The sequence below is a fragment of the Silene latifolia genome, chromosome 2 (genome assembly GCF_048544455.1).
Source record: "Silene latifolia isolate original U9 population chromosome 2, ASM4854445v1, whole genome shotgun sequence".
Taxonomy (NCBI): domain Eukaryota; kingdom Viridiplantae; phylum Streptophyta; class Magnoliopsida; order Caryophyllales; family Caryophyllaceae; genus Silene; species Silene latifolia.
In genome coordinates this window covers 174,138,471-174,165,617 of record NC_133527.1, presented here as the reverse complement: position 1 = coordinate 174,165,617, position 27,147 = coordinate 174,138,471, and the positions used below count along the sequence as shown (strand labels likewise).

The 27,147-nt window shown below is 37.7% G+C and overlaps 4 protein-coding genes across 5 annotated transcripts; 2 read left to right on the top strand and 2 right to left on the bottom strand.

Moving 5' to 3' along the window:
• Positions 1-475: 475 nt before the first annotated feature.
• Positions 476-3,805, top strand: LOC141643409 (protein CPR-5). The gene is made up of 5 exons (XM_074452563.1): positions 476-934; positions 1,561-1,617; positions 1,772-1,807; positions 2,133-2,867; positions 2,997-3,805. The coding sequence occupies exons 1-5, from the start codon at positions 620-622 to the stop codon at positions 3,549-3,551; spliced, it is 1,698 nt and encodes a 565-aa protein (XP_074308664.1). The 5' UTR covers positions 476-619; the 3' UTR covers positions 3,552-3,805.
• Positions 3,806-5,180: 1,375 nt separating this feature from the next.
• On the top strand, positions 5,181-7,918 carry LOC141643413 (uncharacterized). Of its 2 annotated transcripts, none has more exons than XM_074452567.1 (5): positions 5,181-5,526; positions 5,612-5,662; positions 6,398-6,531; positions 7,337-7,428; positions 7,536-7,918. In XM_074452567.1, the coding sequence occupies exons 1-5, from the start codon at positions 5,245-5,247 to the stop codon at positions 7,544-7,546; spliced, it is 570 nt and encodes a 189-aa protein (XP_074308668.1). In that variant the 5' UTR covers positions 5,181-5,244; the 3' UTR covers positions 7,547-7,918. The 2 variants fall into 2 exon arrangements, with proteins under 2 accessions (XP_074308668.1, XP_074308667.1); XM_074452566.1 differs by having other exon boundaries at positions 7,525-7,918.
• Positions 7,919-14,488: 6,570 nt separating this feature from the next.
• Positions 14,489-16,843, bottom strand: LOC141641661 (CO(2)-response secreted protease-like). The gene is made up of 3 exons (XM_074450316.1): positions 16,831-16,843; positions 15,869-16,371; positions 14,489-14,587 (listed from the first exon to the last, which is right to left on the bottom strand). Exons 1-3 carry the CDS (start codon positions 16,841-16,843, stop codon positions 14,489-14,491), a joined length of 615 nt encoding a protein of 204 aa, XP_074306417.1.
• A 3,571-nt stretch (positions 16,844-20,414) lies between these two features.
• LOC141641660 (DUF21 domain-containing protein At2g14520-like) lies at positions 20,415-21,436 on the bottom strand. The gene is made up of 5 exons (XM_074450315.1): positions 21,365-21,436; positions 21,202-21,285; positions 20,697-20,810; positions 20,482-20,568; positions 20,415-20,423 (listed from the first exon to the last, which is right to left on the bottom strand). The coding sequence occupies exons 1-5, from the start codon at positions 21,368-21,370 to the stop codon at positions 20,415-20,417; spliced, it is 300 nt and encodes a 99-aa protein (XP_074306416.1). The 5' UTR covers positions 21,371-21,436.
• Between the last annotated feature and the right edge of the window lie 5,711 nt (positions 21,437-27,147).

The window sequence follows — 27,147 nt, the reverse complement described above, 5'->3', positions numbered from 1 at the left end:
TAAAGTGACTAAAATGACACAAGTGAATGTTCTCTAACAAAAGCCTTTTTAAAAATATAGTATACTCTTATAATATGCATTCAAAAGTCACTGTTACGACATTACCCGGGCAACGCCCGGGCATGAAATCTAGTATATTTGTATAATAATATAATTGTACTAAATTTTAAAAAATTCCTAAAAAATAAAAATCTAATTTATTTCACAAATTCTTGTTTGTGACGGCACATATCCGTCACTCAAGAGTGACGGATACCATTTTACCTCACAAAGTATCCATTTTTTCTCTCTCTGCAACACTATTCATGTGGTCCCCTTTCTCCACTAAGTCATTTTGTTACCATTTTATCTTACAAAATATCCGCTACAAATGGTAACCCGTCACAAGGGAGACCAATTGAATTTATTTAGCATCAAACTCCATTAAACGTTTCTAAAAATCAATTTATTTCTTTCCTAAAGAAAAAATCAATTTATTCCTAGTTAAATGTGTTGGAAATTGATTAGTGATCGTTGTGAAAACTACGCGGAGTATTTCCAAAACGGCAACACACTCTCCCCAAACACTTCCTCTTCCCAATTAAAATTAAAATTAAAATTAAATTAAATCATCCCAACGATGGGAGTCCACCGCCCCACCATCCCCGACGACGATCCTCCATCAATTTCAACCGCCCATCAAAACCCAAAACCCCAAATCAACGGCCATAACCCGACCCGAAGACCCAAGAAGAAACGGGTCTCCGATGACGCCACTTCCGCTACGTCATCTTTAACTTCTACATACCCAATTAATAACAGTAATTCAAATTCCTTATCACAAAGAGGAATTCGAATTCCAAATAAACGGAGATTTCATTTCCGTAGGAATCATTCTGATGTTGAAGCTATTGCTTTTCCTCTTGGAATGTCGATTGCTGCTGTTTTTGCTCAGGTTTTGTGTTTTTTTTCTTGATTCTTTATTCAAATTTTGATTTTTCTGGTAATGGGTTATTTTCTATTCCTCGTGATGATGAGAAAGTTTTGATCTTCATGTTAATTTTTACGGTTTTTTGTGTAATTTTTGTTATGGATGTGTTGATTTTGGTGAATTTGATATGGGTTCGAAAAAGTTCGGATTTTTATGGTTAATTTTTGATCTTTATGTTAAGTTTTGCTAAGGACCTTCGCTTTCCGGTCTTCTCTCCGACCTTCTCCTCTAATACAACCCAATTCACAATATGCAAGTGGACGAATTTATACTTTATACTTTTTGATTAGTCTGTGAGAGAAAAGGTAAAAAAGAGAAGGTCCTTAGCAATCCTCGTTTGGGTTTGTTTTGCACAAAGTTTCGATTTTTGGTGTTGTTGGAGGTTACTTTAGTTTTAGTTGGTTTTTATTAGGGTTTTGACTTGGCGAAGTTTTGTTTTTTAGGTTGAATTTTGTGGAATAATAGATAGATTTTTTTTTAGTAGGATGTGATCACAATTGCAATGTGATGAGCTCTACTTGGTGAAGAAAAAAAAGCTGAAATTTGAAAACGAGGTTTTTAGTATCTTACTAATTGCTGGTTGTTTACAGGTATTGGAAAAGAAGGATTTAGTTGCTGATAGTGCATCTGTTGAGTACTTGTCCAAGGTAATCTACTACTCGAACTTAAATAATGCAGATACATTGTGAATTGGGCTTTTGCTGCTGATTACAGAGCTTTTTCACACACCAGTTGGAGCTATTCATTGATTTTGTATGTTAGTTTCGTTTTTTTTAAATGTAATATCTGTCTGTTTTGCAGATTTGCACTTCAGCTGTGAGAGAATCTTTAACTAATGTAAGCCAAGCTTCAAGCTATTGCTGAACGTCTATGTCACGGATGTGTGTATGTTATTGTTATCATTTTGATTCGTTGTATTTGTGGACTTGGGGTGGCTTATTTCTGTTTTTTTTTTTTGGTGCGGGGGGCCTAGATTATGTTGGCCTTTGTATGCATATCAGTGCATACGTATGCTAAGAGTTGGCTCCCCTTGACTCGATGTTTGAGCAGTGAGCACTCTAAATGTGAGGAAAGGGGCTCAAATCCCTCTCCCCCTATCTTTTTTGCTTCAAGACCGCCTCTTATTACGCCTATTTGTTTTTTCTATGATTATGTCAACCAGGTGTTTGGTGAGAAGTTCGATGCTTTTGCAATAAATTTTGAGAAATCATTTGGCAGTACATTAAATACCATCAGATTGGTAAGATCAGAAATTAACAATGGCGGAAATCTTGGTGGGAATTCTTATGTCAGTAATTGCCTCCCTGATAAAATCCCTCCTTCCATCTCCTCAATCACAGGGGAGTGCTCTTTGAGAAATAATGATATTACTGAAGGTTGCCGTGAATCAGTAGACCACGGCGAGGCTTCACAATATTGTAAACGAGATGAAAACAGAGATCATGTGGCCTCACAGTGTGGGAACCAAGAACTTCCCATGCAGGGGATTGTGAGCTTGCAACTTGCGTGTTCAGACCCGCGATCTTTAAGCAACCATTCAATGTTAACTACTATAAAGAAGTCTGTGTCTGAACAGACTCGTGCAAATGACCTCAAAAGCGTGGAGATTAGTTTGATGATGAAAAAGATGCAGATGAAGGAAGTACAACTTGCTTTGGATTCTGATTCAAACTTTTTAGAGAAGTGTAAATTATCTTTGGGCATTTCAAGGACATCCTTCAAGGTGGAAAAGTTCAAGACTCAAGTAGAAGAGACTAAACACGGGGAACTCCTTAAAGAATTGGCAGACTTCCTTGTAACTGGCTTGATTATCATGTCATTCTGCCTTTGCTGTGGAGTTTATACTTTCTCGTTGGACAATCTTCGTGAACTTACTAAATCATGCTATCCTCCTGAGGTATGGACAATTGTCTTATTAGCACAAGCAAATTATACTTGATTGGTACCCCGCCCACCCTACCTTAATGTTTTTTGTGCCTGTAAATTGATTTGTTTATGCATGACGCTGCACATTTTTTTCCTGAAGGGGTCCAAATCCTGGTGGAAGCCAATGGCGTCGTTAAATGTAGGGTGGCAAACATTAAGTTGCCAAGTCCAAGTGTACAGCCGGATTATATTTGGCGGGCTAATTATTGGCGCTGTGGCAATGACGCTTATCCAACGGTCAGACATAGCAAGACAAGGCATGCCGATTACGTCTATTGTACTTCTCTTAGGGCTCCTTGGTGGTTTTGTTGGCAAAATTTGTGTGGATACATTAGGAGGAAATGGGTATACTTGGCTCATGTTTTGGGAAGTTCTATGCTCAGTCCACTTTTTCTCCATCACTTTTGCTCCATTCCTCTACTCTATCCTATATGGTGCTGTTCAAGTGTGTCAAGTGGCGAAATATCGAATATTGTTCCCTTTTTGGGTACGGCGTTGTTTGTTCCGCATCTTTCTCCTCCTGCTCCCGGTTTCTTGTGGGCTTTTACCTTTTGCTAGCGGTAAAACATGGTGGGAAGACCATATTTCAACTTGGATAAAAAATCGCTGGTTAGCCGCCTATGCTGAACAATATGATGTTGGGTTTCATGAATGACGAAGTCTAAACTGTAATTTAAGTTAAGTTGTATCGAATATTGTTCCCTTTTTGACTTTTACGCATTTGCTGTTGTATTATGAAGCACATTAAGTTAAGTTGTATATTAGTATATGTATGTAGTAGTTAGTTTGAGTTTGAGTGATCGGCTTTTGTGTATCCCGATCCGGAGTTGGTGGTCATGTATACTACTCAATGTCTCAATGTGGATTAACAATAATGAAAGTGGATGTTGTATTAGCCTATGGTTAAGCTACAAGTTATGCTTTGAGTTTTAAGCTGCCGGAGAAGGGTGGAATCCTCTGTGAACCACCTCAGCGATTTCTTCCAAGTTCTTGATATGCGAGAATTTGAAGGTATAGGTCGTGCAGCTTAAAAGATGTTACAGAATACAGTTTTTCAGGAGAACTGTAAAACGTCTAGCACTTGAATGAGGCTACAATCTCAGGTGTTTGTTTTCGATATGAAGTTACGCGTTTTGAAGGTGTAGTATTATATAGCTAGTGACAATTGAATGATGCATTTTCCTACTTGGAAAACATGCATGTACTCATCTATGAGCATAACCTAATTAGAAATTGTTCCCTCCATTTCATTCCTAAGATAAGAACTTGATAATTTAGGACTTGTTTGGAATTTACCGAATAAATTGGGTAAATTTTATGTAATTGTTAAATAATTACTAGAGAAGTTGGTTGTTGTGGTAATGGGTTCCTTATGATAGGTTCGACATTAGGATAATGATTAATGAGGTGATGTATTACCCTTTTTTAGCACAAATTCTCATTATAGACGAGAGATATCCGTCTATAGTTATAGACGGACCAAATATCCAATCACTTTAAGCATAAGACAAAATGTCACCACTTTAAGTATATTTAACCCGTCTTTCACAATAAACGGATATAACTATTTATAGTGAGACTAATTGTTTTTTTAGTTAGATACTTTTTGAAGAGAAAAAAAGTAGTAAGGGCTTGCAATAGCCAATAGCCCTAGAGTAAGGCGAATGGGCCGTCTTTGGCGGCCCACGATCTTTCCCAAAAATTAGCGGCCCTGACGGATATTGAAACTTCTCGGGCGTCGTCTGCGCCACTGATCCAAACCTACGCTGGCCCGCTCAAGACGGCCCATTTTTTCGTTCGGGCCATGCCCAGCCCATGGGCTTTTCGTGCCTTGTCAGGGGCCGCCCATGTGCTAATATTTTTTTTATTTAAATAAAAAAGTTATATAATTGTTATATTTTTAAGATTTTTTTTGTTTAATAAATAATGATTAATGGTTTAAATATATATTTTATTAAATATTAGTGTCTTTTAGTTTAATAAATGATGATTAATGGGCTTAAATATATATTTTGTTAAATGTTCTTATCTTTTTATTTAATAAATAATAATAAACGGGTCATTCTTCGTGCTTGGGGCCGTGCCAAGCCGTCGTGCCTAGTGCGTCTTGCTCCCACCGTCTGGTGCCGTGTCGTGCTTGCTGGACGGATTTTTGATGAAAATCGCGTCGGAGCCCGTCCAAAGCCCATTCGTGCCGTGCCCGTGCTTCCTCGATTTTCTCGTCGGGCCGTGCCGTGCCGTGCTGTGGGCCGTGCCTGGCCGTGCCGCCCACCGGCCCGCGGCCCTTTATGCCAACTCTAAATAGCCCACCTCAAACACTCGACTGAGTCACCCAAATACAAACCCCAATGACATCATCAATAACCATTCAACCTCCAACCACCTCATTTCACCGACAAACCACCGTCAATGTCGCCGGAAACCTATCCCTAACTTCTACTTCCACCAAAACTTTCCGACTTCCACCACGACGCTTCACCGCCATTTCATTCCAAGCGTCAGAAAATGAATCGTCGACTTCATCTGAACCGTCGATTTCTTCAGACTTCACTTCTTCCGTTGGATCGCCGTCGCTTCAAATCCCGTTCTCTCGACGTCACTTGACCGTCTTCAATGTCGCTACTTCTGCGGTATTTTCCTTAATTTTATAAACTACATTTAATTTATGTTCTTTTTCCTTTTCATTGATTGTTTTTTTTTTTGTTAAATTTGCAGGTAGCAATATCGGCGACGTGTCTATTTTGTTCCGCTATTCCAACACTTTTGGTACGTGCCATTTCAGCTCACTTCAGTTCGATTCAGTTTAATTCTGTTTAGTTCCGCAAAGATGACCTCAGTGTAGTGTTTGCCCTTGAATTTTAATCCTGTTTTTAGGGGGAAAATTAAAATGTTAGGATTGGAGCTTCAGTTTTATGATCAAACAGTTGGCAGAATATGATTCTGTTGTGTGTGTTTGTGACGTAGAATGCTAAAATTAATACTCGTAATTGAACTGTAATGCGTCATTTTGATGACAGTTAACTTGTTAACTGATATTCCATGATGTGCTTAGTCCTTAGAATTGTTTAGAGAAATCGTCTCTTTGTGTTGATCAGCAAAAAAAAGCACGCCTTTGCTACATTACTACCACCTAACCCCAAGTTTTCGAGGCTCTTAGGACTTGGGAGTGTTGTTAAATTATAACCAAGAAAGTATTTGTGTATGAACTCTTAGCTGTTTCAATCTGTGCATGTTTTATGTGATATTTGATCACTATGGCCGATTTGGAGGGAAATGGAGGGAAGTGATTTCCTTTGTTCTTTTAGCAAAATGGAGATGTAGGGAATTGGACGAGAACCCTCTATTTCTCTCCTACAAGACAAATAGAATTATCTCCAAGAAAGGAAAGATTTAGAAGAAAAAGTCTCCCTCCCCTTTCCCTTCTCTTTTCCTATCGAAAAAGGGCATAAATATTTTGGAATCTAACATTAGATGCTAAAAGATTGATTTGGCATGTTTAAGGCCTTTAAGAGAGCAGCAGAATCAATGGAAAAGCTGTTGGATGTTACTAGAGAAGAACTTCCTAACACAATGGCAGCAGTTCGCTTATCTGGTATGGAAATCAGTGACTTAACGACGGAGCTAAGTGATTTGGGGTAAGCTATTACTTGTAGTTTTATTTGTTTTAGTTCCAACCTTTAACGTCCATTAAACCGTCATTTACATTTTCCCAAGTGGATTATGTTCTTTAATTCATTACTTTATACTTAGTAGGTTATTATGGCAAGCTCTCCATGTAACTATAGCATGACATTTCGACTCAGAAAACTTGGTATGACATTTTAAAACTGCGCAGACTTTTCTAATTACAGTTTACTGGGTTTGGTCTTACAATAGTTGATGCTGTAAAATTGACTAAAGTGATTGATACTCCCTCCATCCCAGTCAATTGTTTTCCTTTGGTTTTAGCACAAAGACCAAGGAAAGGAGGGGACCAATTATAAGAAGACAAGTGGACCAAATTGAGTGTGAAGGATCCAATTGCTCATCAAATGCAATCCTAAAATAGAAAGGACAAGAATTGACTCAGACACCCTAAAATGGAATAGAACAACAAATGACCGGGACGGAGGGAGTATATCATTTTATGGAATGCGCATAGCTAATGAAAAGACTGGGTTACAGATAGACAAGAGTCTTATTTGAATAAAAATGATAATTCATGGATGGACAAAAAGAAACTTAGAATGAGGCGGATGTATGCATATAACCAAATCGTATTCCTCAGAGTTAATGATCTCGTATTACTGCACTCACTGCAAGGTTTGGTAAACACCACTATGTACATTGTGTTAATTGCTATTGTCCTGTAAACACTATACCTGAAAGGCTGGACTACTTTGTGTTTTTTTCTTGGCCAACATATAGTTGAAGTTATGTTCATATACCCTTTTATTGTAGTCAGCAGTTAACACAGGGAGTTAAAAGCTCGACGAATGCAGTGCGCATGACAGAAGAAAGACTGCGTCGTTTTGCCAACATGACCCCAAGAGGTTGCCTTTTTTATATTCTTAGCTATACTGGTCAACGTATTTAAATGTGTGTAAATAATTGCTTGGTACTTTAAAATTCATATTTCGCTTCATTAGCACCAATGCAGGAAGTAATTAACACCAAAGCTGCCACAGCCGAGCCTTCAGTAGCGAGAACCGCACGAGGCATACGAGAGGGGATCGTGAAAGGTCGAGGTATGCTGACAATGGTTTTTGGTCTCACCAGATCTCTTACATCGATTATTAACTACTTTTCAAAGAGATCGAGACAGGCATTGGACAAATGATATTAGTGGTGAGGCCATATGGACTTTCACTCTCGTAACTTGGTAGTCTTAGTATTCATGTTTCTTTAGGTCTATATTGTTATCTAGTTATTTACTCTATGTCTCTATAGTCTTTTGTGTTGTATTTGTTGTTTCCATGGAAAGTTGTAGGGAATTGAATTGTTAGAAGTTTGGTAATAAGATACCCACCTCCATTCTACTATTTATAATGTCTCATTTCGACAATTCGAGTTTTTCCAAATATGCGCAGATGTACAATGTGAAATTTGTCAAGTTTGGATAATTATTTTCTTATTACTCTGTATCCTATTTAAAAGTTGGTTATAATCTGATCATTACAGTCTTAAATGTGCTAAATGTGGTTTTCGGTAGCTGAACCACATGACAAAATATAATGGAACGATTTCATGCAATGATCATTTGAGTAAAACTCAACTTAAATGATGAAGTATGACACATCCACTTTCAGATTTCTTCACCAGCATCGTCTCTGTCATTTGCTCAGCCGGGTATACTTCAATTATAATCTATATATTAATCTCCTAAGTAGCCCGCTGACATGGCAGCATATCAAGCAACCAAAAATTACATGGCAGCTTATAGTTACACTTAGGGCTGGGCACGGTCCAAAACCGGACCGGACCGGAACCGGAACCGGTTTGGACCGGAACCGGAATCGGCAAAATTCACGGACCGGGACCGGACCGGATTACAAAAATTCCGGTCCGGGACCGGACCGGAAAAATTCCGGTCCAAGACCGGACCGGACCGGTTGGACCGGAATTACCCACTTTTTCAAATTTCGGTCCATTGGACCGGACCGGTTGGATCGGATTGAACCAGAATAAAAACACAATTTTAAGAAAAAAATGAAAATAACCATAATTCCGGGCATTCCGGTCCAAACCGGTCATGACCGGAAAATACCGTTTCCGGACCGGAAACCGGAATCTTGAAAAATGGTGGACCGGAGACCGGACCAGAATTTTTAATTCCGGTTCCGGTCCACTCGATTCCGGTCCGGACCGGAACCGACAATATTGCTGAATTGCTTGAGATCTTACTTTAGTGTAACAAAGTAAGATCTCAAGCAATTCAGCAATATTGGATTGGATTTTTACATCACTAAAACTTGAGAGAGACGGTCTCCCACTAAGTTATTGAGAGACCAATCTTTCTTACCCTTTTATTTGTATTTCGTACCATTTTTATTATTGATCGTGATATAGTAATTTCGTACCTATAAACATAATAAATGTACCCATTTTATCATTAATCATGATTTGTACCTATTTATTACCTTTAGTACCACTTTTTCTTAAAATTATACAATGGTCTCTCAATAAAGCTTATTAAGAGACCGTCTCTCAGAAAACCTACTCTTTTTACATAGCATATGACGTCCAAATCATTGAAATCAATAGACTGAATTTTTTATTTCCTAATATGCTAACCAAAAAGATATAAACATAATCAAATCTTTTTCAAAATCACAAGAAATCTTTCCTAATATGCTAACCAAATACTCAAATTCCGTCCAAATTTTTTATTTCCTAATATGTTAACCAAAAAAACGTCCAACATACATCAAATCTTTTTCATACACCAAAAAAATTCCTAATTTGCTAACCAAAAAATCTTTCAATTACAACGTCATTTAGAACATACACCAAAAAAATTCCTAATTTGCTAACCAAGACTTTCAATTAGAACGTCAATTAAGCCGTGATTTGTGTAATAGACAATTCATATTCATATCCTTTTGCATTTGATTTTTTGCTGCAATATAAATAAGGAAACAAATTATGAGTATTATGAGTATGAGAATATAAACAAGGAAACAAAATTTATAAAAGTCATAATAATAGATGAAAAAGAACGGCATCTCACATATTATATTTCGAGATCACATCTCATATATATATATATATATATATATATATATATATATATATATATATATATAGAGGCCGGATCCGGTGAGGCACCTCATTATGGCGAGGCGGCCGGCCTCACCAAATTCATTCATTAAACTTGGGACGGGCTCATTCAATAAAGGGCCACATCTAATCTAATTCCACAATGAACACCAACAACCGTCGTCGGAAGCGTTATTCGCCACCTCAACGCTCTCACAAATTCATCAAAAAGCACAAATTTGGTCAACAACAACAACGACAATCCCAAACCCTAACAAATTGGGGTCGAAATAATCACGCTTGGTCTGGTTTGAACCAATGCAGATCAATTCAATCATCTTCTTATGGTTTTAATTTACGAACAGATGTTTCTCGTAAATGGAGCTATTCATCTCGTGATTCACTGGTTTGTGCCACTGATGCTTGTTTCTCGGAATTGTTGTGAATCAATTTGGTGACTAGAGACCAGCTTTTCTTAGAATGAGACTTTGTACCCAGGGCCGTCTCGAAGATTTAGGGGCCCCTGTGCGAAGATAAAAAATGGGGCCCTGCATTTGTTCAAAGCGGAAATTTGTACGATAACATATTGTGAAACTAAACCTACTCCGTAAATTTTATTATTATAAAGTTGATTTAGGACCCAAATAAAATAGGAGCAATAAATTAAACCCACGTAAAAATATAAAGTTATTAGTTACTTAATTTTGTGAGCTAAATTGAAAGTCATCTCCCACTATTTTTAGGTCATTACTTAATAGAAATTATTTTAAATTGGGTTGAGCTTTTAAGAGGTAAATAAGAATATGGGAAAAAAAAATACAGGAAGCAAATTATACGGCCCAAGTGCCCAACTATTAAGTGCTAGCAATATAAAAAAAATGGAAAATAGATGAGCGGATGAAGAATCGAACCCGAGATGACGGAAACAAAAAGCCAATTACAAACCACTGAGCCATTACGCTTTTTACACTAAACATTGCGCTAGATTGATATATGTACTTAGTTGTGATTTTGGGCCAAAATTTTGGGGGCCCTGTGCAGCCGCACGGGCTGCACGGGCTCAAAGACGGGCCTGTTTGTACCGCCAATGTAAGATAACAAGGACCTAAAGATGTCAAACGTTATCTCTTCAACATTGTTCATGAAGAACTCAGAAGCATCGGTCTTTTCACTTTTGATGTTTTTCAAGCAATTCTTGACTACTTTCTTGACGGTCTTTTTCGCCTTGAGGTATTCAGAAACTTCACAGGTAATGTTCAGTTCACAGGTAATGTTCAGTTCATCACAGGTAATGTTCAGTTCACCGAGGCTCAAGTTCTCTGAAGCACTAGCCAATACCTCAAGTGCCTTTCATATTGCTCTACTATGCAGTTTCCATTTTGTTTTCCCTTCTAGTTCTATTATTATATATGCCTCCCACCTCAAGCCTTTTAAAAACTAAGCTCTTTATCTTGTAATTGATGTTTTTTATCTCAAAATGTTGTTTCTGTGATGCCTTTTATCTTAGTTAATGCAAAGTACATACATCTATATTTGGTTGTGCATTGGCACATCAGTACTGTAAACTATTGCTATGCACAAATGCGCGGACTTTGCTTGATCTGCAATCTTTTTTCCAAAGTTGACCTGGAAAATTTGTTCATCCACAGTAAACTTCTTTAGTAGTCTTAAATACTTTACTTTTGTTATTAATCGTTCTGCCTAAATTGTTTTTTTCTGGTTGGTGATGCACACTTTTACTTTGGCAAATGCAGAAGAGGATTCCTTGACTGACCCTGACACCGAAATGGCGACAGCTCAAACTGTCAAGAACTTGAAGTAGTTGAAAGCTTTCTTTTTTAAGTATCTTCTCTATAAGCTAATCAGTAGTTTGTTTATTTGTCTTATGTTTCTAAGATGATATATATGTTCTCCAATTTGGTTGTGTGTCTTGAATCATCAGGACTTTTGTAGCGACTTGGAATGTCGGAGGGAGGCCTCCTGGTGGTGGGCTTAATCTGGATGATTTTCTTCAGAGTGATAATCCTTCAGATATCTACATCTTGGGGTGAATCTTCCTCTTCTCTGACTTCTGTTACTCCTTACTGGCTTACTCCTCCCATTATCTACCTTTTTCTGTAACCTCCAAATTTGTCCAAGGGAGAAAAAGAGTGTCTTGAAATGATGGGTGCCTGTCTCCATTATTTAAGAAAATAAGTGTCTAGTTATTTTGTTTAAGATTAAGATATACCTATTTTGCTCTTGTTCTTATTTTGTGAATCCTAGAGTCTGTTTTGTGAATTTTAGACCTTGTTTTGTGAAATTAGAAAGTAATATTGTGAAACTTGATCATAAATTGGTTGAAATCACCTATTTTGCTCTTGTTCTTATTTTGTGAATCCTAGAGCTTGTTTTGTGAATCTTAAATCTTGTTTTGTGAAATTAGAAGGTAATATTGTGAAACTTGGTCATAAATTGGTTAAAATCACCTATTTTGCTCTTTTTCTTATTTTGTGAATTCTAGAGCCTGTTTTGTGAATCTTAGACCTTGTTTTGTGAATCTTAGAGCTTATATTGTGAAAGCAAAATGTAAAATTGTGAAACTTGGTCATAAATTGGTTGAAATCACCTATTTTGCTATTGTTCTTATTTTGTGAATCCTAGAGCCTGTTTTGTGAATCTTAGACCTTGTTTTGTGAAATTAGAAGGTAATATTGTGAAACTTGGTCATAAATTGGTTAAAATCACCTATTTTGCTCTTTTTCTTATTTTGTGAATTCTAGAGCCTGTTTTGTGAATCTTAGACCTTATTTTGTGAATCTTAGAGCTTATATTGTGAAACTAAAAGGTAAAATTGTGAAACGTGGTCATAAATGGTTGAAATTATTTATTTTGTTCTTCTTCTTATTTTGTGAAGCCTAAACCTTGTTTTGTAAATCGTAGAGCTTATATTGTGAAACTAAAAGACAATATTGTGAAACGTGGTCATAAATGGTTGAAATTATCTATTTTGCTCTTGTTCTTATTTTGTGAAGCCTAAACCTTGTTTTGTGAATCATACGGCTTGTTTTGTGAATTAGAAGGTAATATTGTGAAACTTGGTCATAATTGGTTGAAATCACCTATTTTGCTTTTGTTCTTATTTTGTGTATCCTAGAGTCTGTTTTGTGAATCTTAGAGTTTATATTGTGAAACTAAAAGGTAATATTGTGAAACATGGTCATAAATGGTTGAAATTATCTATTTTGCTCTTGTTCTTATTTGGTGAATCTCAGACCTTAATTTGTGAATCTCAGACTTTATTTTGTGAATCTCAGACCTTGTTCAGTGAATCTGAGAGCTTGTTTTGTGAAACTTGGTCATCATAAGTGGTTAAAATCACCTTTTTTTACTCTTTTCCTTATTTGGTGAATCTCAGACCTTATTTTGTGAAACTCATACCTTATTAAGTGAATCTTAGGGCTTGTTTTGTGAAACTTGATCATCATAAGTGGTTAAAATCACCTATTTTGCTCTTTTCTTTATTCGATGAATCTCAGACTTTGTTTTGTGAATCTCAGACCTTGTTCAGTGAATCTTAGAGCTTGTTTTGTGAAACTTGGTCATAAAATCACCTTTTTTGCTCTTTTCCTTATTTGGTGAATCTCAGACCTTATTTTGTGAATCTCATACCTTATTCAGTGAATCTTAGGACTTGTTTTGTGAAACTTGATCATCATAAGTGGTTAAAATCACCTTTTTTGCTCTTTTCCTTATTTGGTGAATCACCTTATTTTGTGAATCTCATACCTTATTCAGTGAATCTTAGGACTTGTTTTGTGAAACTTGATCATTATAATTGGTTAAAATTACCTATTTTGCTCTTTTCTTTATTCGGTGAATCTCAGACTTTGTTTTGTTCCTCAACATGAAGGTGGGAAAAGATCAGAAGCTATATACACAACTATACTAGTACAAAGCAAAATAACAAAGTGACAACTATTTCTTTTCAGCGTAGCAGTTAACCAAAAAACGGAAAGTTCCAAGGTAAGGACTAGAGCACACCTCGAGAATCAATTTCTTCAGTCGTTCCTCTAATGGAAGGGGGAGCAGAGATAAGGGAACAATTCACATGATGAAAACTAATTATTTTAAAACCAATTAGCTCAAATGGCAGAGCGTTGTGCAATGCACAAGGTGTGGGTTCGACCCCCATGTTGGTTATTGACTGCTACTGTTACTTCAAAGCCTAATTGGTATTTCTCTAGTGGACTTTTGGGTTTTGGCCTTTTCTGTCATGTCCAATTGCACCCAATTTAGATAATTTCTAACATTGACTTTACAAAGGACTCAAAATTGTAATCCTTTGCTCCTTTAGTGGCTCTGCACGACGTTTTGGCTTATGCACGCCGTTTGTGGACATCTAAGTTTGAGCTTCTTCTACCCATCCTCAAATTTGCACATCTGAGTACGGATTTGGCTAACTCATCCTCAATGTTATTGTATTTAAGTTTAATACACTAGATTCTTAAATTAACTAGGCTATATGAGATTCGAACTCATACCTTTGTGCAAGATTTGCACATTGCTCTCCCATTTGAGCTAATAGCCGTTAAGATATACGAGTACAAAAGACCTTTATACTGCCAGTCAACAGAACATGCCACATTATCGTGAGAACTACAACTTGGCTTGAAAGCTCAGAGAGCATCAAAAGACTATAAACTATGACCGGGGAACCACTCATGGCACTCAATTGATCTGAAAATCATTGGACAGTCGGAGACAACCACTTCAATAAAAAAAATATCTCCCCTCACCTAAGACTAATCTACTAAAAAAATCTAGAATTTAATGGCAACATCACGAAAAAGGTGATAACAGCAATGAGGTACATTAGAATGTAGAATCACGGAGGAATTTCATGAAAATTACACAACCAAGCCTAACTTCCAATGTAGTAGACATGAAGACCTGTTCCGCCAAGCGCAATGACTAAAAATACAGGATCATTATAAAAGGCATTCCAGTATCATATGATAGATAACTGATATTCAAAATTAATGCTCCACAGTATTCAAAGGAAAATAATTCCACCTGAACAAACATATATCAATGTCCCTTCCCATATTAGCCTATTTGTGCACAGAGGACTAGTGGGATAACTGACATTATACACTCACCCTGTTTCTCCGTATCACAAACAAAAATATCGGGTATGAAATCGTATCTTATAAGGTAATAAATCACAAAACTAGCTAGCTGAATGAGATCGTATCTTATAAGGTAATAAACATCGGGTATGAAATCGTATCTCATACACGTGTACAGCTTGTCACTCAAAAATATGGGTATGGAATGTGTCCCTGACCCTCTCCCATCAGACACTCTTTCAAACAAAGGCAAAGGGGTTCACACGATGAAAGTAAAAATCTCTCTATTTCAGTTCAGAGATGTCTAATCTTTTCAAACAATCAAAAATGTGTCCTCCAATATCTTCACTCTAGACCAAAGTGCCTATGTCTATTGAGTCGTGGCGAGTCCGACACTTGAATATGTAACTGTGTCTGACAACCATACCTGTAGGTAGCATGCGAATATGTGATAAAGAGGAGAATGACATTCACGCAAAAGGAACTAGAGAAACAAGCTCGGATCGAAAACACACAAAATCAAGTAAATCAGTGAGCAAAATAGAAATACAATCATAAAAATACAATCAACAACATAAATGCAACAAATCTAAACAATGTTCGATCCGTAATAAAGCAACAAAGGCATGCGAAGTTAAAATTAATTGACACCGAAAATCAAATCAAAATCAGTAAAAATGTGAGATTTGCGAAATTAAAGCGAAGGAATGAGAGAATCACCTGCGAATCTGAGCCAAAACGCGAAAAATAACAAGAAATCGAAAAATAATGCGCTATAACGACGATTGATAGAGAGATAATCGATCTTCCATGGAATTTTCTTCGCTTGGAGAAATCGACTTCAATTGATTTAATGCGTTCCTGCTGTACTCGATTATGCTCAGAAAAAGATCACAACCTGGATAAGAACATGATAATTTAACGAATTAAATAAGTCGAATGAAAATTAGTGTGAAAAATACGGAATGAAAGAGCGATGAAATGAATTTAAAATTAGTTGATGGAAAATACGTAATTTTCGGATGATAATGGCGGTCGAAAAGCTGAAATTCCATATTAAAAAATAACATATTATTATTAGCACAATCAATCAGTTGCGCGCATGTAAGAAAATTGCAGTCACCTGGATAACATTGTTGTTGCCAAGGACTACTGCAGACTCAAAATCACGGTTAATAGTAGTAGCCGCAACAGTCAATATCCAAGGAGCCACATTAACAACAGATTTTTGAGAAGGACCATCATTCCCGGCAGAGCAAACCACAGTAATCCCCCTCTGAACAACATGGAAAGAACCAATTGCGATAGGGTCTTCAGTGAAATCGGGTGCAAACCCACTCGAGGCACCAAGGGACAGAGATAGAAGGTCAACACCATCTGCTATTGCATCGTCAAATGCAGCCAATATTGCTGAACCAGGGCACCCAATGGTGCTACACACCTTATACATAGCAATACGCGATGAAGATGAGCCGCCTTTTGCTGTTCCTTGGGCTAATCCATAGTATGATGCTTCCTGTACGGATGCTCCTGCTGCTGTTGATGCTACATGAGTCCCGTGCCCTTCTGAGTCTCTTGCTGTTCTTACTATTGATTCGCTGTCTTTGTCTTGGTAGTATCTTGCTCCTATATTAATCAAAACCCAAAATTACAACCTTCACATTGTTGCTAACTGTCGATTCCCAATTGTCTCTGACTTGACTTGCAATGGCGATCGAAAAGCTTCGAAAAGCTCTCTGATCATGGCGAAGATGTAGCTCAGCTCAAGGTTGAAGAGAGAGAAAGCGGACATGGTCAATGAACGAGTTAATGATTGAGTATGACGGAAATGTGTGTTTGTTAGAAAATTATACAGGGACACGTGGCAGCATCTGGAATATCTTTAGTTATTAGATCTGACGGTTTAGAAGGTGTTCAGCCGCCTCACCCTAAGAAGGGTGCCTCACATGATTCAATCTCTCTCTCTCTCTCTCTCTCTCTCTCTATATATATATATATATATATATATATATATATATATATATATATATATATATAGGCCGGATCCGGTGAGGCCGCTAATTATGGCGAGGCGGCCGACCTCACCATATTCCTTCATGGACTGATTTTCAATGTTTATTGGGCTGGCAACTTAGGGTCATTCATAACTTTTCTTTTGGCCCAAATATTTTCTCATACACAAAAGCCCAAATACTTTACTCTATGTCTCTAAAATATAACAAACAAAATTCTTAAGCTACAGCTTGTGAGACTACTTGATTTATCTAAACTTGGACCTGATTTTGTGAACCCTATGCATGTTTTTGTGAATCTTGGACCTTATTTTGTGAATCTAAGACTTGAATACGTGACTTTAGACATACATTGGCAATGGTAATTATTATATAATAATCGTATATTTATATTTGTTCATCTATGTGGGTCTCGAACCCACACCTTGGGCAATAGCACAATGCTCTACCTTTTGAGCTAATAGATAATATTGTACCAAAATTAAATTATGCATCAACAAGTAACAAAGACATGAAAACATTAGTAACTCCATGTACATGTGAAACATGACACATTGCTTATACAAGTATTTCTTACTATAAAATTAACTAATTTAAGTCCTACCTTCACAAAATCAGGTCCAGGTTTCACAAAAACAAGTTTCACAAAATTAGGTCTAAAGTTCACATAATCATGTCTAGGTTTCAAAAAATCAGATCCAGGTTTCACAAAATAAAATCCAGGTTTCAGAAAATGAAGTTTCACAAAATCAAGTCGAGATTTCACATAATAAGGTACAAAGTTCACAAATCAGGTCCAGGTTTTACATAAACAAGTTTCACAAAATTAGGTCTAGAGTTCACATAATCATGTCTAGGTTTCACAAAATGAAATCCAGGTTTCACAAAATCATTCTTCACAAATCAAGTCAAGATTTCACGTTATCATGTACTAAGTTCACAAAACTAGCTTCAAGGTTCACAATATTAGCTCCAATATTCACAAACACTGAAAATACAAGGTCTATGATTCACAAAATAAGAAAAAGAGCAAAATAGGTGATTTCGACCATTTTATGACCAAATTTCACAATATTACTTTCTAGTTTCTCAAAACAAGCTCTAAGATTCACAAAATAAGATATATGATTCACAAAATAAGAAAAAGAGAAAAATAGGCGATTTTGACCATTTATGACCAAGTTTCACAATAGAAGGTCTAGGATTCACGAAACAAGGTCTATGATTCACAAAATAATAAAAAGAGCAAAATAGGTGATTTCGACCATTTTGTGACCAAATTTTATAATATTACGTTCTATTTTCACAAAACAAGCTCTAAGATTCACAAAATAAGGTATATGATTCACAAAATAATAAAAGGAGCAAAATAGGTGATTTTGACCATTTATGACCAAGTTTCACAATATAAGGCCTAGGATTCACGAAACAATGTCTATGATTCACAAAATAAGAAAAAGAGCAAAATAGGTGATTTCGACCATTTTATGACCAAATTTCACAATATTACCTTCTAGTTTCACAAAACAAGTTCTAAGATTCACAAAATAAGGTATATGATTCACAAAATAAGAAAAAGATGAAAATAGGCGATTTTGACCATTTATGACCAAGTTTCACAATATAAGGCATAGGATTCACGAAACAAGGTCTATGATTCACAAAATAATAAAAAGAGCAAAATAGGTGATTTCGACCATTTTGTGACCAAATTTTATAATATTACGTTCTATTTTCACAAAACAAGCTCTAAGATTCACAAAATAAGGTATATGATTCACAAAATAATAAAAGGAGCAAAATAGGTGATTTTGACCATTTATGACCAAGTTTCACAATATAAGGCCTAGGATTCACGAAACAATGTCTATGATTCACAAAATAAGAAAAAGAGCAAAATAGGTGATTTCGACCATTTTATGACCAAATTTCACAATATTACCTTCTAGTTTCACAAAACAAGTTCTAAGATTCACAAAATAAGGTATATGATTCACAAAATAAGAAAAAGATGAAAATAGGCGATTTTGACCATTTATGACCAAGTTTCACAATATAAGGCATAGGATTCACGAAACAAGGTCTATGATTCACAAAATAATAAAAAGAGCAAAATAGGTGATTTCGACCATTTTGTGACCAAATTTCACAATTTTACCTTCTATTTTCTCAAAAGAAGCTCTAAGTTTCACAAAATAAGGTATAGGTTTCACAAAATAATAAAAGGAGCAAAATAGGTGATTTTGACCATTTATGACCAAGTTTCACAATATAAGGCATAAGATTCACGAAACAAGGTCTATGATTCACAAAATAATAAAAAGAGCAAAATAGGTGATTTCGACCATTTTGTGACCAAATTTCACAATATTACCTTCTATTTTCACAAAACAAGCTCTAAAATTCACAAAATAAGGTATAGGATTCACAAAATAATAAAAGGAGCAAAATAGGTGATTTTGACCATTTATGACCAACTTTCACAATATAAGGCCTAGGATTCACGAAACAAGGTTTATGATTCACAAAATAAGAAAGAGAGCAAAATAGGTGATTTCGACCATTTTATGACCAAATTTCACAATATTACCTTCTAGTTTCACAAAACAAGCTCTAAGATTCACAAAATAAGAATTATATAGGGGACACGTGGCATTATCTAGTGGGTCTATCATTTTTAGATCTAACTAGAATTTAATCGAGAATTCTGATTGTCTGTTGCTTCACAATAAAAAGAAGTGAAAACATTTTAGCTTTATTCCGTCATATTTCAGAGCCAAAAAAAAAATTGTTAGTGCACTCCGAAAATTTGTCACGCTAACAAACAAACAAGCAGGCTAAACTAAAGTGCACGTCGAAATGATAACAGTATCCTGATCAAGAGAACACAACAATAAAGTTGTTATCAATATGAGCGTTGAGTGTATTAGAATTAACCACGGAGAACTGTCATGTCCTAGCCCTAAGATCATTAGCCTGTTTTTTTATGAACACATGACGTGCACCATTTAATATTGAATAAGCAACAAGCATCTGCATCAAGCTAATGCAGTTTAGCACGACGGCCAGAATAAAAGAACCATACAATCAACAATTGACAAAAATTGAACGATAGAAAACCCAATGCTAACATCGACACTAAACTTACCAGGATACATCCGATAATGTTGGTCTGCTCCTCATAATAGACTGGAATTCGGCTATGACCGTTATCCATTATTGAGTTCATCAAGTCCCTATACAGAAGAGCATCCATAAGCTCAAGAAAGTATAAAATTTATTTTTGTTTTGAATGCTGAAGTTGATGTTGCTGAACTACAAAATTATATATGTTTTTAAGTGTCAAATCAAGGCTGCTCAAATTTTTTGAACCTATCAAGTTTGCCATTGATGTCAATCGAAAATATATCAGCTATTGGAGTCATTGCATCACCACTGTCTTCTCTCGTTAGTTCCAATGCTCCAAATGATAATTGTAGTTTCATCATGAGTTAATTCCCCACCTTTCCCAAACTTGGTAGCACCATGATAGGATCACAGAAATGAAGCACAAAAGGATAACCATCAAAGAATGCAACGAACAAGAGCAACTAAACAAGGTCATGTATAAATTTATGATGATAATATGTTGATCAAACTTCAACTTAATCCCAAGTTCTAAAGATTCTGCTCCCACATGTGCAGAACGGAAAATTGATCACTTACAGACAGACAAATTACATACCTCGTTTCCATGCAGATTCACAAGTGTCTTCAGCTCAGCCATGCGGAAAAGAGCTTTATGTCCATGCCCTAGAAGTAAATCCAGCAGCTGTGAACCAATCAAAGTACATATAATCAATAAATATTGTAGGCCACACAAAGGAAAATATTCAAGAAAGGCCATATCACATTCAAGACAAAAGCGAGTGTACAGCAAGGATATAAGTAAGCTCCCACCTTGCTTATGCGGTAGGCAATAGGAAAACAAATCCAAACAAGTACACGAACAAAAGGAGCAACTGTTGCACCAATCGCCAAACCATAGCGAGAACAAAGTGATTGCGGTATAATCTACAAGTGCAAAGAACATAAGCAAATTATGGAATAGCGAGAATAGACTGATTGTGATGACACAAGAAAAACAACTTCAATACTTTAGCAAAGTAATATGTTCATGTACTCAACCGGACTAGAACTTTTTTAATTATTACTGTGTATATCGCAAAGCAAACTCCGCTCTAAGAGTCTACAGCATTCACCATTGAAAACATAGATAATGGAGAAAGGATATGGTAGGCATTAGGTGAAACAAACACTCCCTCCGTCCCAATCATTTGTTTACCTTCTTTATTATTTGTGAGGTATTGTAATCAAAGATAAACAAATGATTGGGATGAAGGGAATAAACCTTTTATGAACAAGAATCAAAACGATTTAGCACAACAAGAACTTATCCACTGACCTCGCCAAACAAAAGTATTAATGTCACTGAAATGAGGATGGCACCCCAAGCTGTAACCAAACTATCCAGGAAAATTGGGAGTGTCTGAAAAAAGATCGCACAATCATAACCTACACACATTATTAGAATGATGGAATATTATTGCATTCCTTGAAGAATTTACCTCCATGGCGGCAGCATTGCAGATAAGCAAGGTACAGAGTAGTAAATGTTGATTCTTAACAACCGGCAATATTTTCTCTATTATTAGAATAACACAAAACATCTATCAGGGCGAACCATCATATATTATATTAAACCAACAACTAGTTACCCTTTTAATCGCCACGTGTCATTCCCTCTCCAATTGTCATGTGTCATTCCCACAAAATATATTATATTTTTATTTTCATATTTTTTTTAAACTAAAATAAAATAAAGGATATTGCTTTTTTCACATACACATTTTACTCTTTCACATACACAAATTACACTTTTACCCCTTTCACTTTTCAATTTTGTTTCATCCCTCGTCTCTCATACAAGTACTTGATATTTCCCTTTACTGCCACCTCCTCCATTTCTCTACCGAGCCACCACCAACCCCCTATTACTAGCGATCCTAGCCACCAGAGATACCGGCCGCTTTCCCTAACCGATGATCACAGCCGCGACTCCACCAACAAACAACCCTTCACGCACCCTCAGTCGATCTCGATAATAATGAAATAATTCCCGCACACCATCATCTCCATATTCTCTCATGCATGTTGAATTCGTTAATTGAAAAAAAAATGACAATTCAATTAAGTATTGAATAACGATTTGATTGAAATATCAAATTTAGAAGCAATATGGAGATTGTATTTGGAAAATTTTTCATATAGTCGAAGAAATAGGGTCGTGCAATTTTGCTGTCATACAAAGCAATCAACTTGGGTAATGCAATTTTCTCTAATATAAAGCAAATTAATGTAGATTTTTGATAAATCGAACTAATAACTTGTCCAATAAGATCCATAATTGAAGAATTTGAGTAAGATTTAATTAGGTTTTAGGAGAAAGGGAAAAGATAAAATGAAGGTTTTTTAGTTGATGGGAGGGTAATGTTTGGATACATTATGAAAAAAAATGTATATGAAAGATAAAAGTCGTATGTGAAAAAGTAATACCGAAAATAAAATGTCAATTATTGATTCTTCACCATAATACGTAGAACAAAGAAAAAGAATTAGCATGATTATACCATGATTATAAGAGGAAGTTATAATAACAACATTAAATGAGGAAAATTCTCTATGATTGGCCTTCGCCATATTCCCATAATAACTAGGATAATTTAATATTGCTATAAAATGAGATTGTGTTATCATCAGCATATTATCATAGAATCAATAATATATCATGTATCACTTTTTAAAACTTAAATCCCATGGGAAAAATATTACGTCTGACCATTCAATCGCATTACCCTTTCCACATTTGAGATCATTAAATCAAAGATTTAATAAGTGGTTTTCAGAGAAGATTATGGTAACCGAAACTAATATTAATATTTCATAAAAAAATTGAGTATATTGATAGACTACTATATTGAGGGTAAGAAGCAAACGAGGGCTAAAAATCCTGAATTGTGACAAAAACTAAGGGGCTTTATAGTTACGAGTTATGACTAATGTAATTTATATGGACATTTTTCAGAATTTATCATTTTCTTACTTGAATAAGGTAGTTGGATAAATTATTTTACGATTTTTCTATCATGTGCCCAATGGACACAGTAAGGAGCCAATTTATACATCAGGTAACATTTTTGATATTTGTAAAATCTATGCATATGGATACAAGTTGATAAAAATCAACTTACCCAAAGTTTAAAAGCATGTGAGACAATGAAATTAAGACAAGAGTACTAATTTTTACGCAACCTTCCACACAACTTAGATTTTAAGAAAAAGAAATAATACGACATTAGCATCAAAATACATGATACAAGTACAACACGATTTGTTATCTTATTTCTGAAACCGTGAAAGTAGTAAATTAGCTCCTTAACTTAGTCTAATTGTGAGTCAACCCCTTAAGTTTAAATCGAGGTGATTAGGCCCCTTAACTTTTGCAAAAAGTGAAATTAAGCCCCATATCAAAATCTCATGAGAAATTCATTTTCTCATCCCGTAAAAACCGAAATTAGTTATGTTTTATTTATAAAAAAAAATATCGGATTTTTTAAATGTAAATAAAATTATGTTTTTAAATTCTAAAAAAAATGAAATATTTTATTTTATTTTATATTTTTTGAGAAAAAAACATTTTTTTATTAAATCATTTCTTTTTTTTACCTAAGAAAACTTTAGACAATTAAAATCAGGCACATATATTTTTAGAGTATTCAGCTTCTTTCAAAATATATATATATATATATATATATATATATATATATATATATATATATATATATATTGTTCCTGTGTAATTCCGGAGCGATTATTTGTTACCACCCGTGCTTGTAGAATGACGTCTTTGATTGAACCCTCCTTTCGGTCTCCTGAAACAGTGAACAAACTGAGGGCTCGGCTTTGGACCGAGCGAACTCACTCCGACGCTCAAGTCAGTAAACTTAGAGAGATAAGTTGTTGTTACTTGGCGAAGTATATATTGTAGAGAGATAAGGAAGATATTACCGATGAATAGTGATTCTTAGGTTAAATTGTGGATCCTTTCCTCAATGAGAGTTGAGGAGTATTTATAGACTTTCACATTTTGTCACGTAGTGGCCAAGTGGCCAAGTGGCTAGCAGGTGGAAAGACTTATCTACCCTCGGCCGAGGGACCCATGGCAGGCCGGCGGGCCCTGTTGACTCGCCGCCGAGGGGTCTTGGATATGAGTTCGCGGATGTGTGCCCCGGCTGGCTAGTTGCCCCGGCCGGGACCCAAGAGACAGGCCGATAGGGTAGGGTGCGTCGGTTAGGCTGTCTAAGTCGTTGACTTGCTGTGGATATCTTTGACCTTGCTCAATATGTTGACCTGGTCAGCGGGTGCAGAATATGCCCCATCAATTTGCCCCCAGCGTAGTCTATGCCGTGGTATGGGCTCCGATGTATGTTGAGCGTATATTCTGCATAAGTTTGAAAAATTTTCTGCCCCGGCTTCTTCTACCTCGGCTTGGTTCTGCTTAGGCCGTACCATATCCCCCCTCCACATGGATGTGTAGTGGACATCAGATGTGGAAAAGAAAGTGGTGCTGGCCGAGACCGAGGTTGTGAGTGCCGTGTGCTTTTGATTGCCCCGTAGGTCGACAAGCTTGGTTGATCATGTGGTCAAGCGAGAAACAGATACTTAGGAATTTGTTGAGGAAGATGAATAGGCAGAGAGATATGAAGGGGCGTGTTGAAGACGCTTGGTCACCGCGTTGATTGACGTTCAACCGTTGCAACGATTGATATTCCGTGGTTGCATGTCGACACGTGTCTCGTTCGCCGATTGATCGACGTTTCATGGGTCAGTGCCCGATTGGTCCTTCTTCATGGGCTTTCCCTATAAATAGGGCGGTTAGTCCCCAAATTGGCCACCAATTTCATTTTCTCTAAAATTTTCTTCTCTCTAAACTTTCAAGGGCTTCTTTCTCTTCTAATCTTTAGAGTCGTTACTTCGGCTAGTGCTTTTCTTCAAGGTAAACAAACAAATTTTTCTCTTTTTAACTTGTAAGTTTTGTTGTAAACATGTCTTCTGCGATGCCGGGACCTAGTAAACCTGCGCCGGGGTTCCCCGTCACGTCTTGATGAGGAGGAGATACTAGACGCCGTCCTGATAAGGTCCGGGGGCCCTAGGTCTCCTTCTCCCGAAGTTGACCCAAAGGTTTTGGAGGATTGGGAGGACGATGATGATGTTGATGAGGATGACGATGATGCTTTGAAAGGGCTCGTCCCTAATTAGGGAGGCGATGTCATGGATCACGGCGACCCTTGTAAGGTCGGCCCCGACCGCACTGGACCCATAAGTTCGCCGGTTGTTCCGGCGAGACATTTTTCGAGGGCCATTTCTACTTTGGCAGGGGATACAAAATTGTTATCCCAGAGGAGGGTCAGGCCGTTTGTTGCCCTCCACCGGGTTGCACCGGCGTATATATCCGGCACTTGGAGTACGGGCTCCGGTTTCCGCTGAATGAATATGTTATGGCCATCATTAGAGTCATGAACGTCGCCGTGGCTCAACTGCACCCGTTGGCTATTAGGACCATAGTCGGCTTTGTCTGGCTCTGTCTCTTCAAGGGGGAAGTCCCAACGGTTAATTTATTCCGTCGGCTCCACCACCTTCGGCCGTCGTTTGCTGGTCGCGTCGGATGGTACAGCGTGCAAATGGAGCCGGGTTACGTCTCCGTTGATAAGCTTTCTTCCTGCAAGGACTGGAAGGATCGGTGGGTGTACGTTGAGGTGCCGGATGACTATCCGCGCCCCGGTCCTTCCAAAGACCAAGTTAATTTGCGGTGCGAGACTAAGGCGGAGCATGACGGATGGGTCACCCGGAAAAAGCTTAAGATGGACGCCTTGACAAGGTCCCTCTTAATGAGGATGAGAAGCTGGCGATGAGGCTCTTTGAGGCGGACAAGAGTGGGGTGCCGAAAAGATGGATTCCCCCGACGCAGATCATTCTTCAGGATGAGCTGCTCTGCCATGTCGGCCTCATACCGGCCCTAGCACAGGGTGAGTAGGGTCGGTGTGAGGCCCATCTTTGCTCTCAATGTTTCTGTTTCTTGAACTTTGATTTATTTCTTCTACTTAACTCTTGCTTTGTTTCCTTTGCAGACCACTTTGGACCGGACCTGTCTGAGGATATCCTCCGGAGAATGGGGCTGCACAAGGATAAGACCGTTGCTGATTTGCATCCTAAGGCTTTAACCCGTGATCGCAGAACGTCGCCGAATGATCTCGTGGATCAGCAGCTGAAAGGCTTGAATGTGGAGGCGGCCCAGGCTAAGGTTGCTAGTAACATGCCGCGCCGAACGCGGAAAACAAAGTCTTCGGCGGCGACGGCGTCGACATCAGTTCCACCTCCCATCCCTTCAGTCCAGAAGGAGACGGTGGTGATCGTTGACATTACCAATGGGGGGGACTCCGATGCGGAGGAATCTCCCCTTGTCCGTAAGAGGAAAGAGCCTGCTCCTGCCGCTTATGCTTCTGGTGCTGCTGCTGATACTGCTGCCGGCAAGGAAATGCGTCCTCCGACCAAGAAGGCCAAGCATGGTACAGATCTATCCTGTGGCTCAGGCTTAGCCGGTTCATTAGGCGTTCCTGATGACAGGCTCTCCGATATGTCCATGTATATTGACACGGATGCTTTAATTGAATTTTTTGTAGATCAACCGCTGCCGTCTACCGGTCACACTATTGAACGGCGTGCCGAGGGGAAAACTGCGCAAGCAAGTGGTCAAGACGCCACCGTTGTCACCTCCTTCCCGAAACCTACCCCCCTCCAGATTAAGTCGGAGGGCCTAAGTTTGATCAGGTTACTGGCGAAGTGGGCTGATACGACCGGTGCCCTTATTGTGGAGCAAGAGAAGACCATGGCTGAAGCTGCCCCACAGCTCGAGCGGCTAAGGCTTGAACTCGACGCAGCGAACAAGGAGGCTAAGAGGGCCAAGGCCGAGGGCTGAAGAGGCGTCCGTCTTGAGAGAAAACTCGGGAGGACGCCGAAAAGGAGGTCCTTATCGAGAGAGCCAAGGCCGAGGCTGCGCGGCCGGCTGAAGCTAAGGCTGGGAGGAGCGTGACCTTGTTCAGAAGCACGCCGACCTTTACCGTACGCAGAGGGATGAATGGAGGGGCATGTTTCGAGGCCCGGGGAAGGTGGTTCAGAACAAGGATGCTATCATCACCCAAAGGGAGGAGGACATTGAGACGCTCCAAACCGTTATCCTTCCTAACATGTGCGCCCAATACCGGGACCTGGCCGAAGAAGCTGCCAGGGAAGT

Bases quoted from the DNA above. Each gene is read 5' to 3' on its own strand.
- LOC141643409 (XM_074452563.1), top strand. From the start codon at position 620: ATGGGAGTCCACCGCCCCACCATCCCCGACGACGATCCTCCATCAATT. The intron at 935-1,560 runs GTTTTGTGTTTT...GGTTGTTTACAG, and splicing joins TTGCTGCTGTTTTTGCTCAG to GTATTGGAAAAGAAGGATTT. The intron at 1,618-1,771 runs GTAATCTACTAC...TCTGTTTTGCAG, and splicing joins CTGTTGAGTACTTGTCCAAG to ATTTGCACTTCAGCTGTGAG.
- LOC141643413 (XM_074452566.1), top strand. From the start codon at position 5,245: ATGACATCATCAATAACCATTCAACCTCCAACCACCTCATTTCACCGA. The intron at 5,527-5,611 runs GTATTTTCCTTA...TTAAATTTGCAG, and splicing joins TCAATGTCGCTACTTCTGCG to GTAGCAATATCGGCGACGTG. The intron at 7,429-7,524 runs GTTGCCTTTTTT...TCGCTTCATTAG, and splicing joins TGCCAACATGACCCCAAGAG to CACCAATGCAGGAAGTAATT.
- LOC141641661 (XM_074450316.1), bottom strand. The intron at 14,588-15,868 runs GTGACTGCAATT...CTGTATTTTTAG, and splicing joins GCAACAACAATGTTATCCAG to TCATTGCGCTTGGCGGAACA.
- LOC141641660 (XM_074450315.1), bottom strand. The intron at 20,811-21,201 runs GTCAGTGGATAA...TTGCACTTGTAG, and splicing joins TAATACTTTTGTTTGGCGAG to ATTATACCGCAATCACTTTG. The intron at 20,569-20,696 runs GTGGGAGCTTAC...ATTGGTTCACAG, and splicing joins TTGCCTACCGCATAAGCAAG to CTGCTGGATTTACTTCTAGG.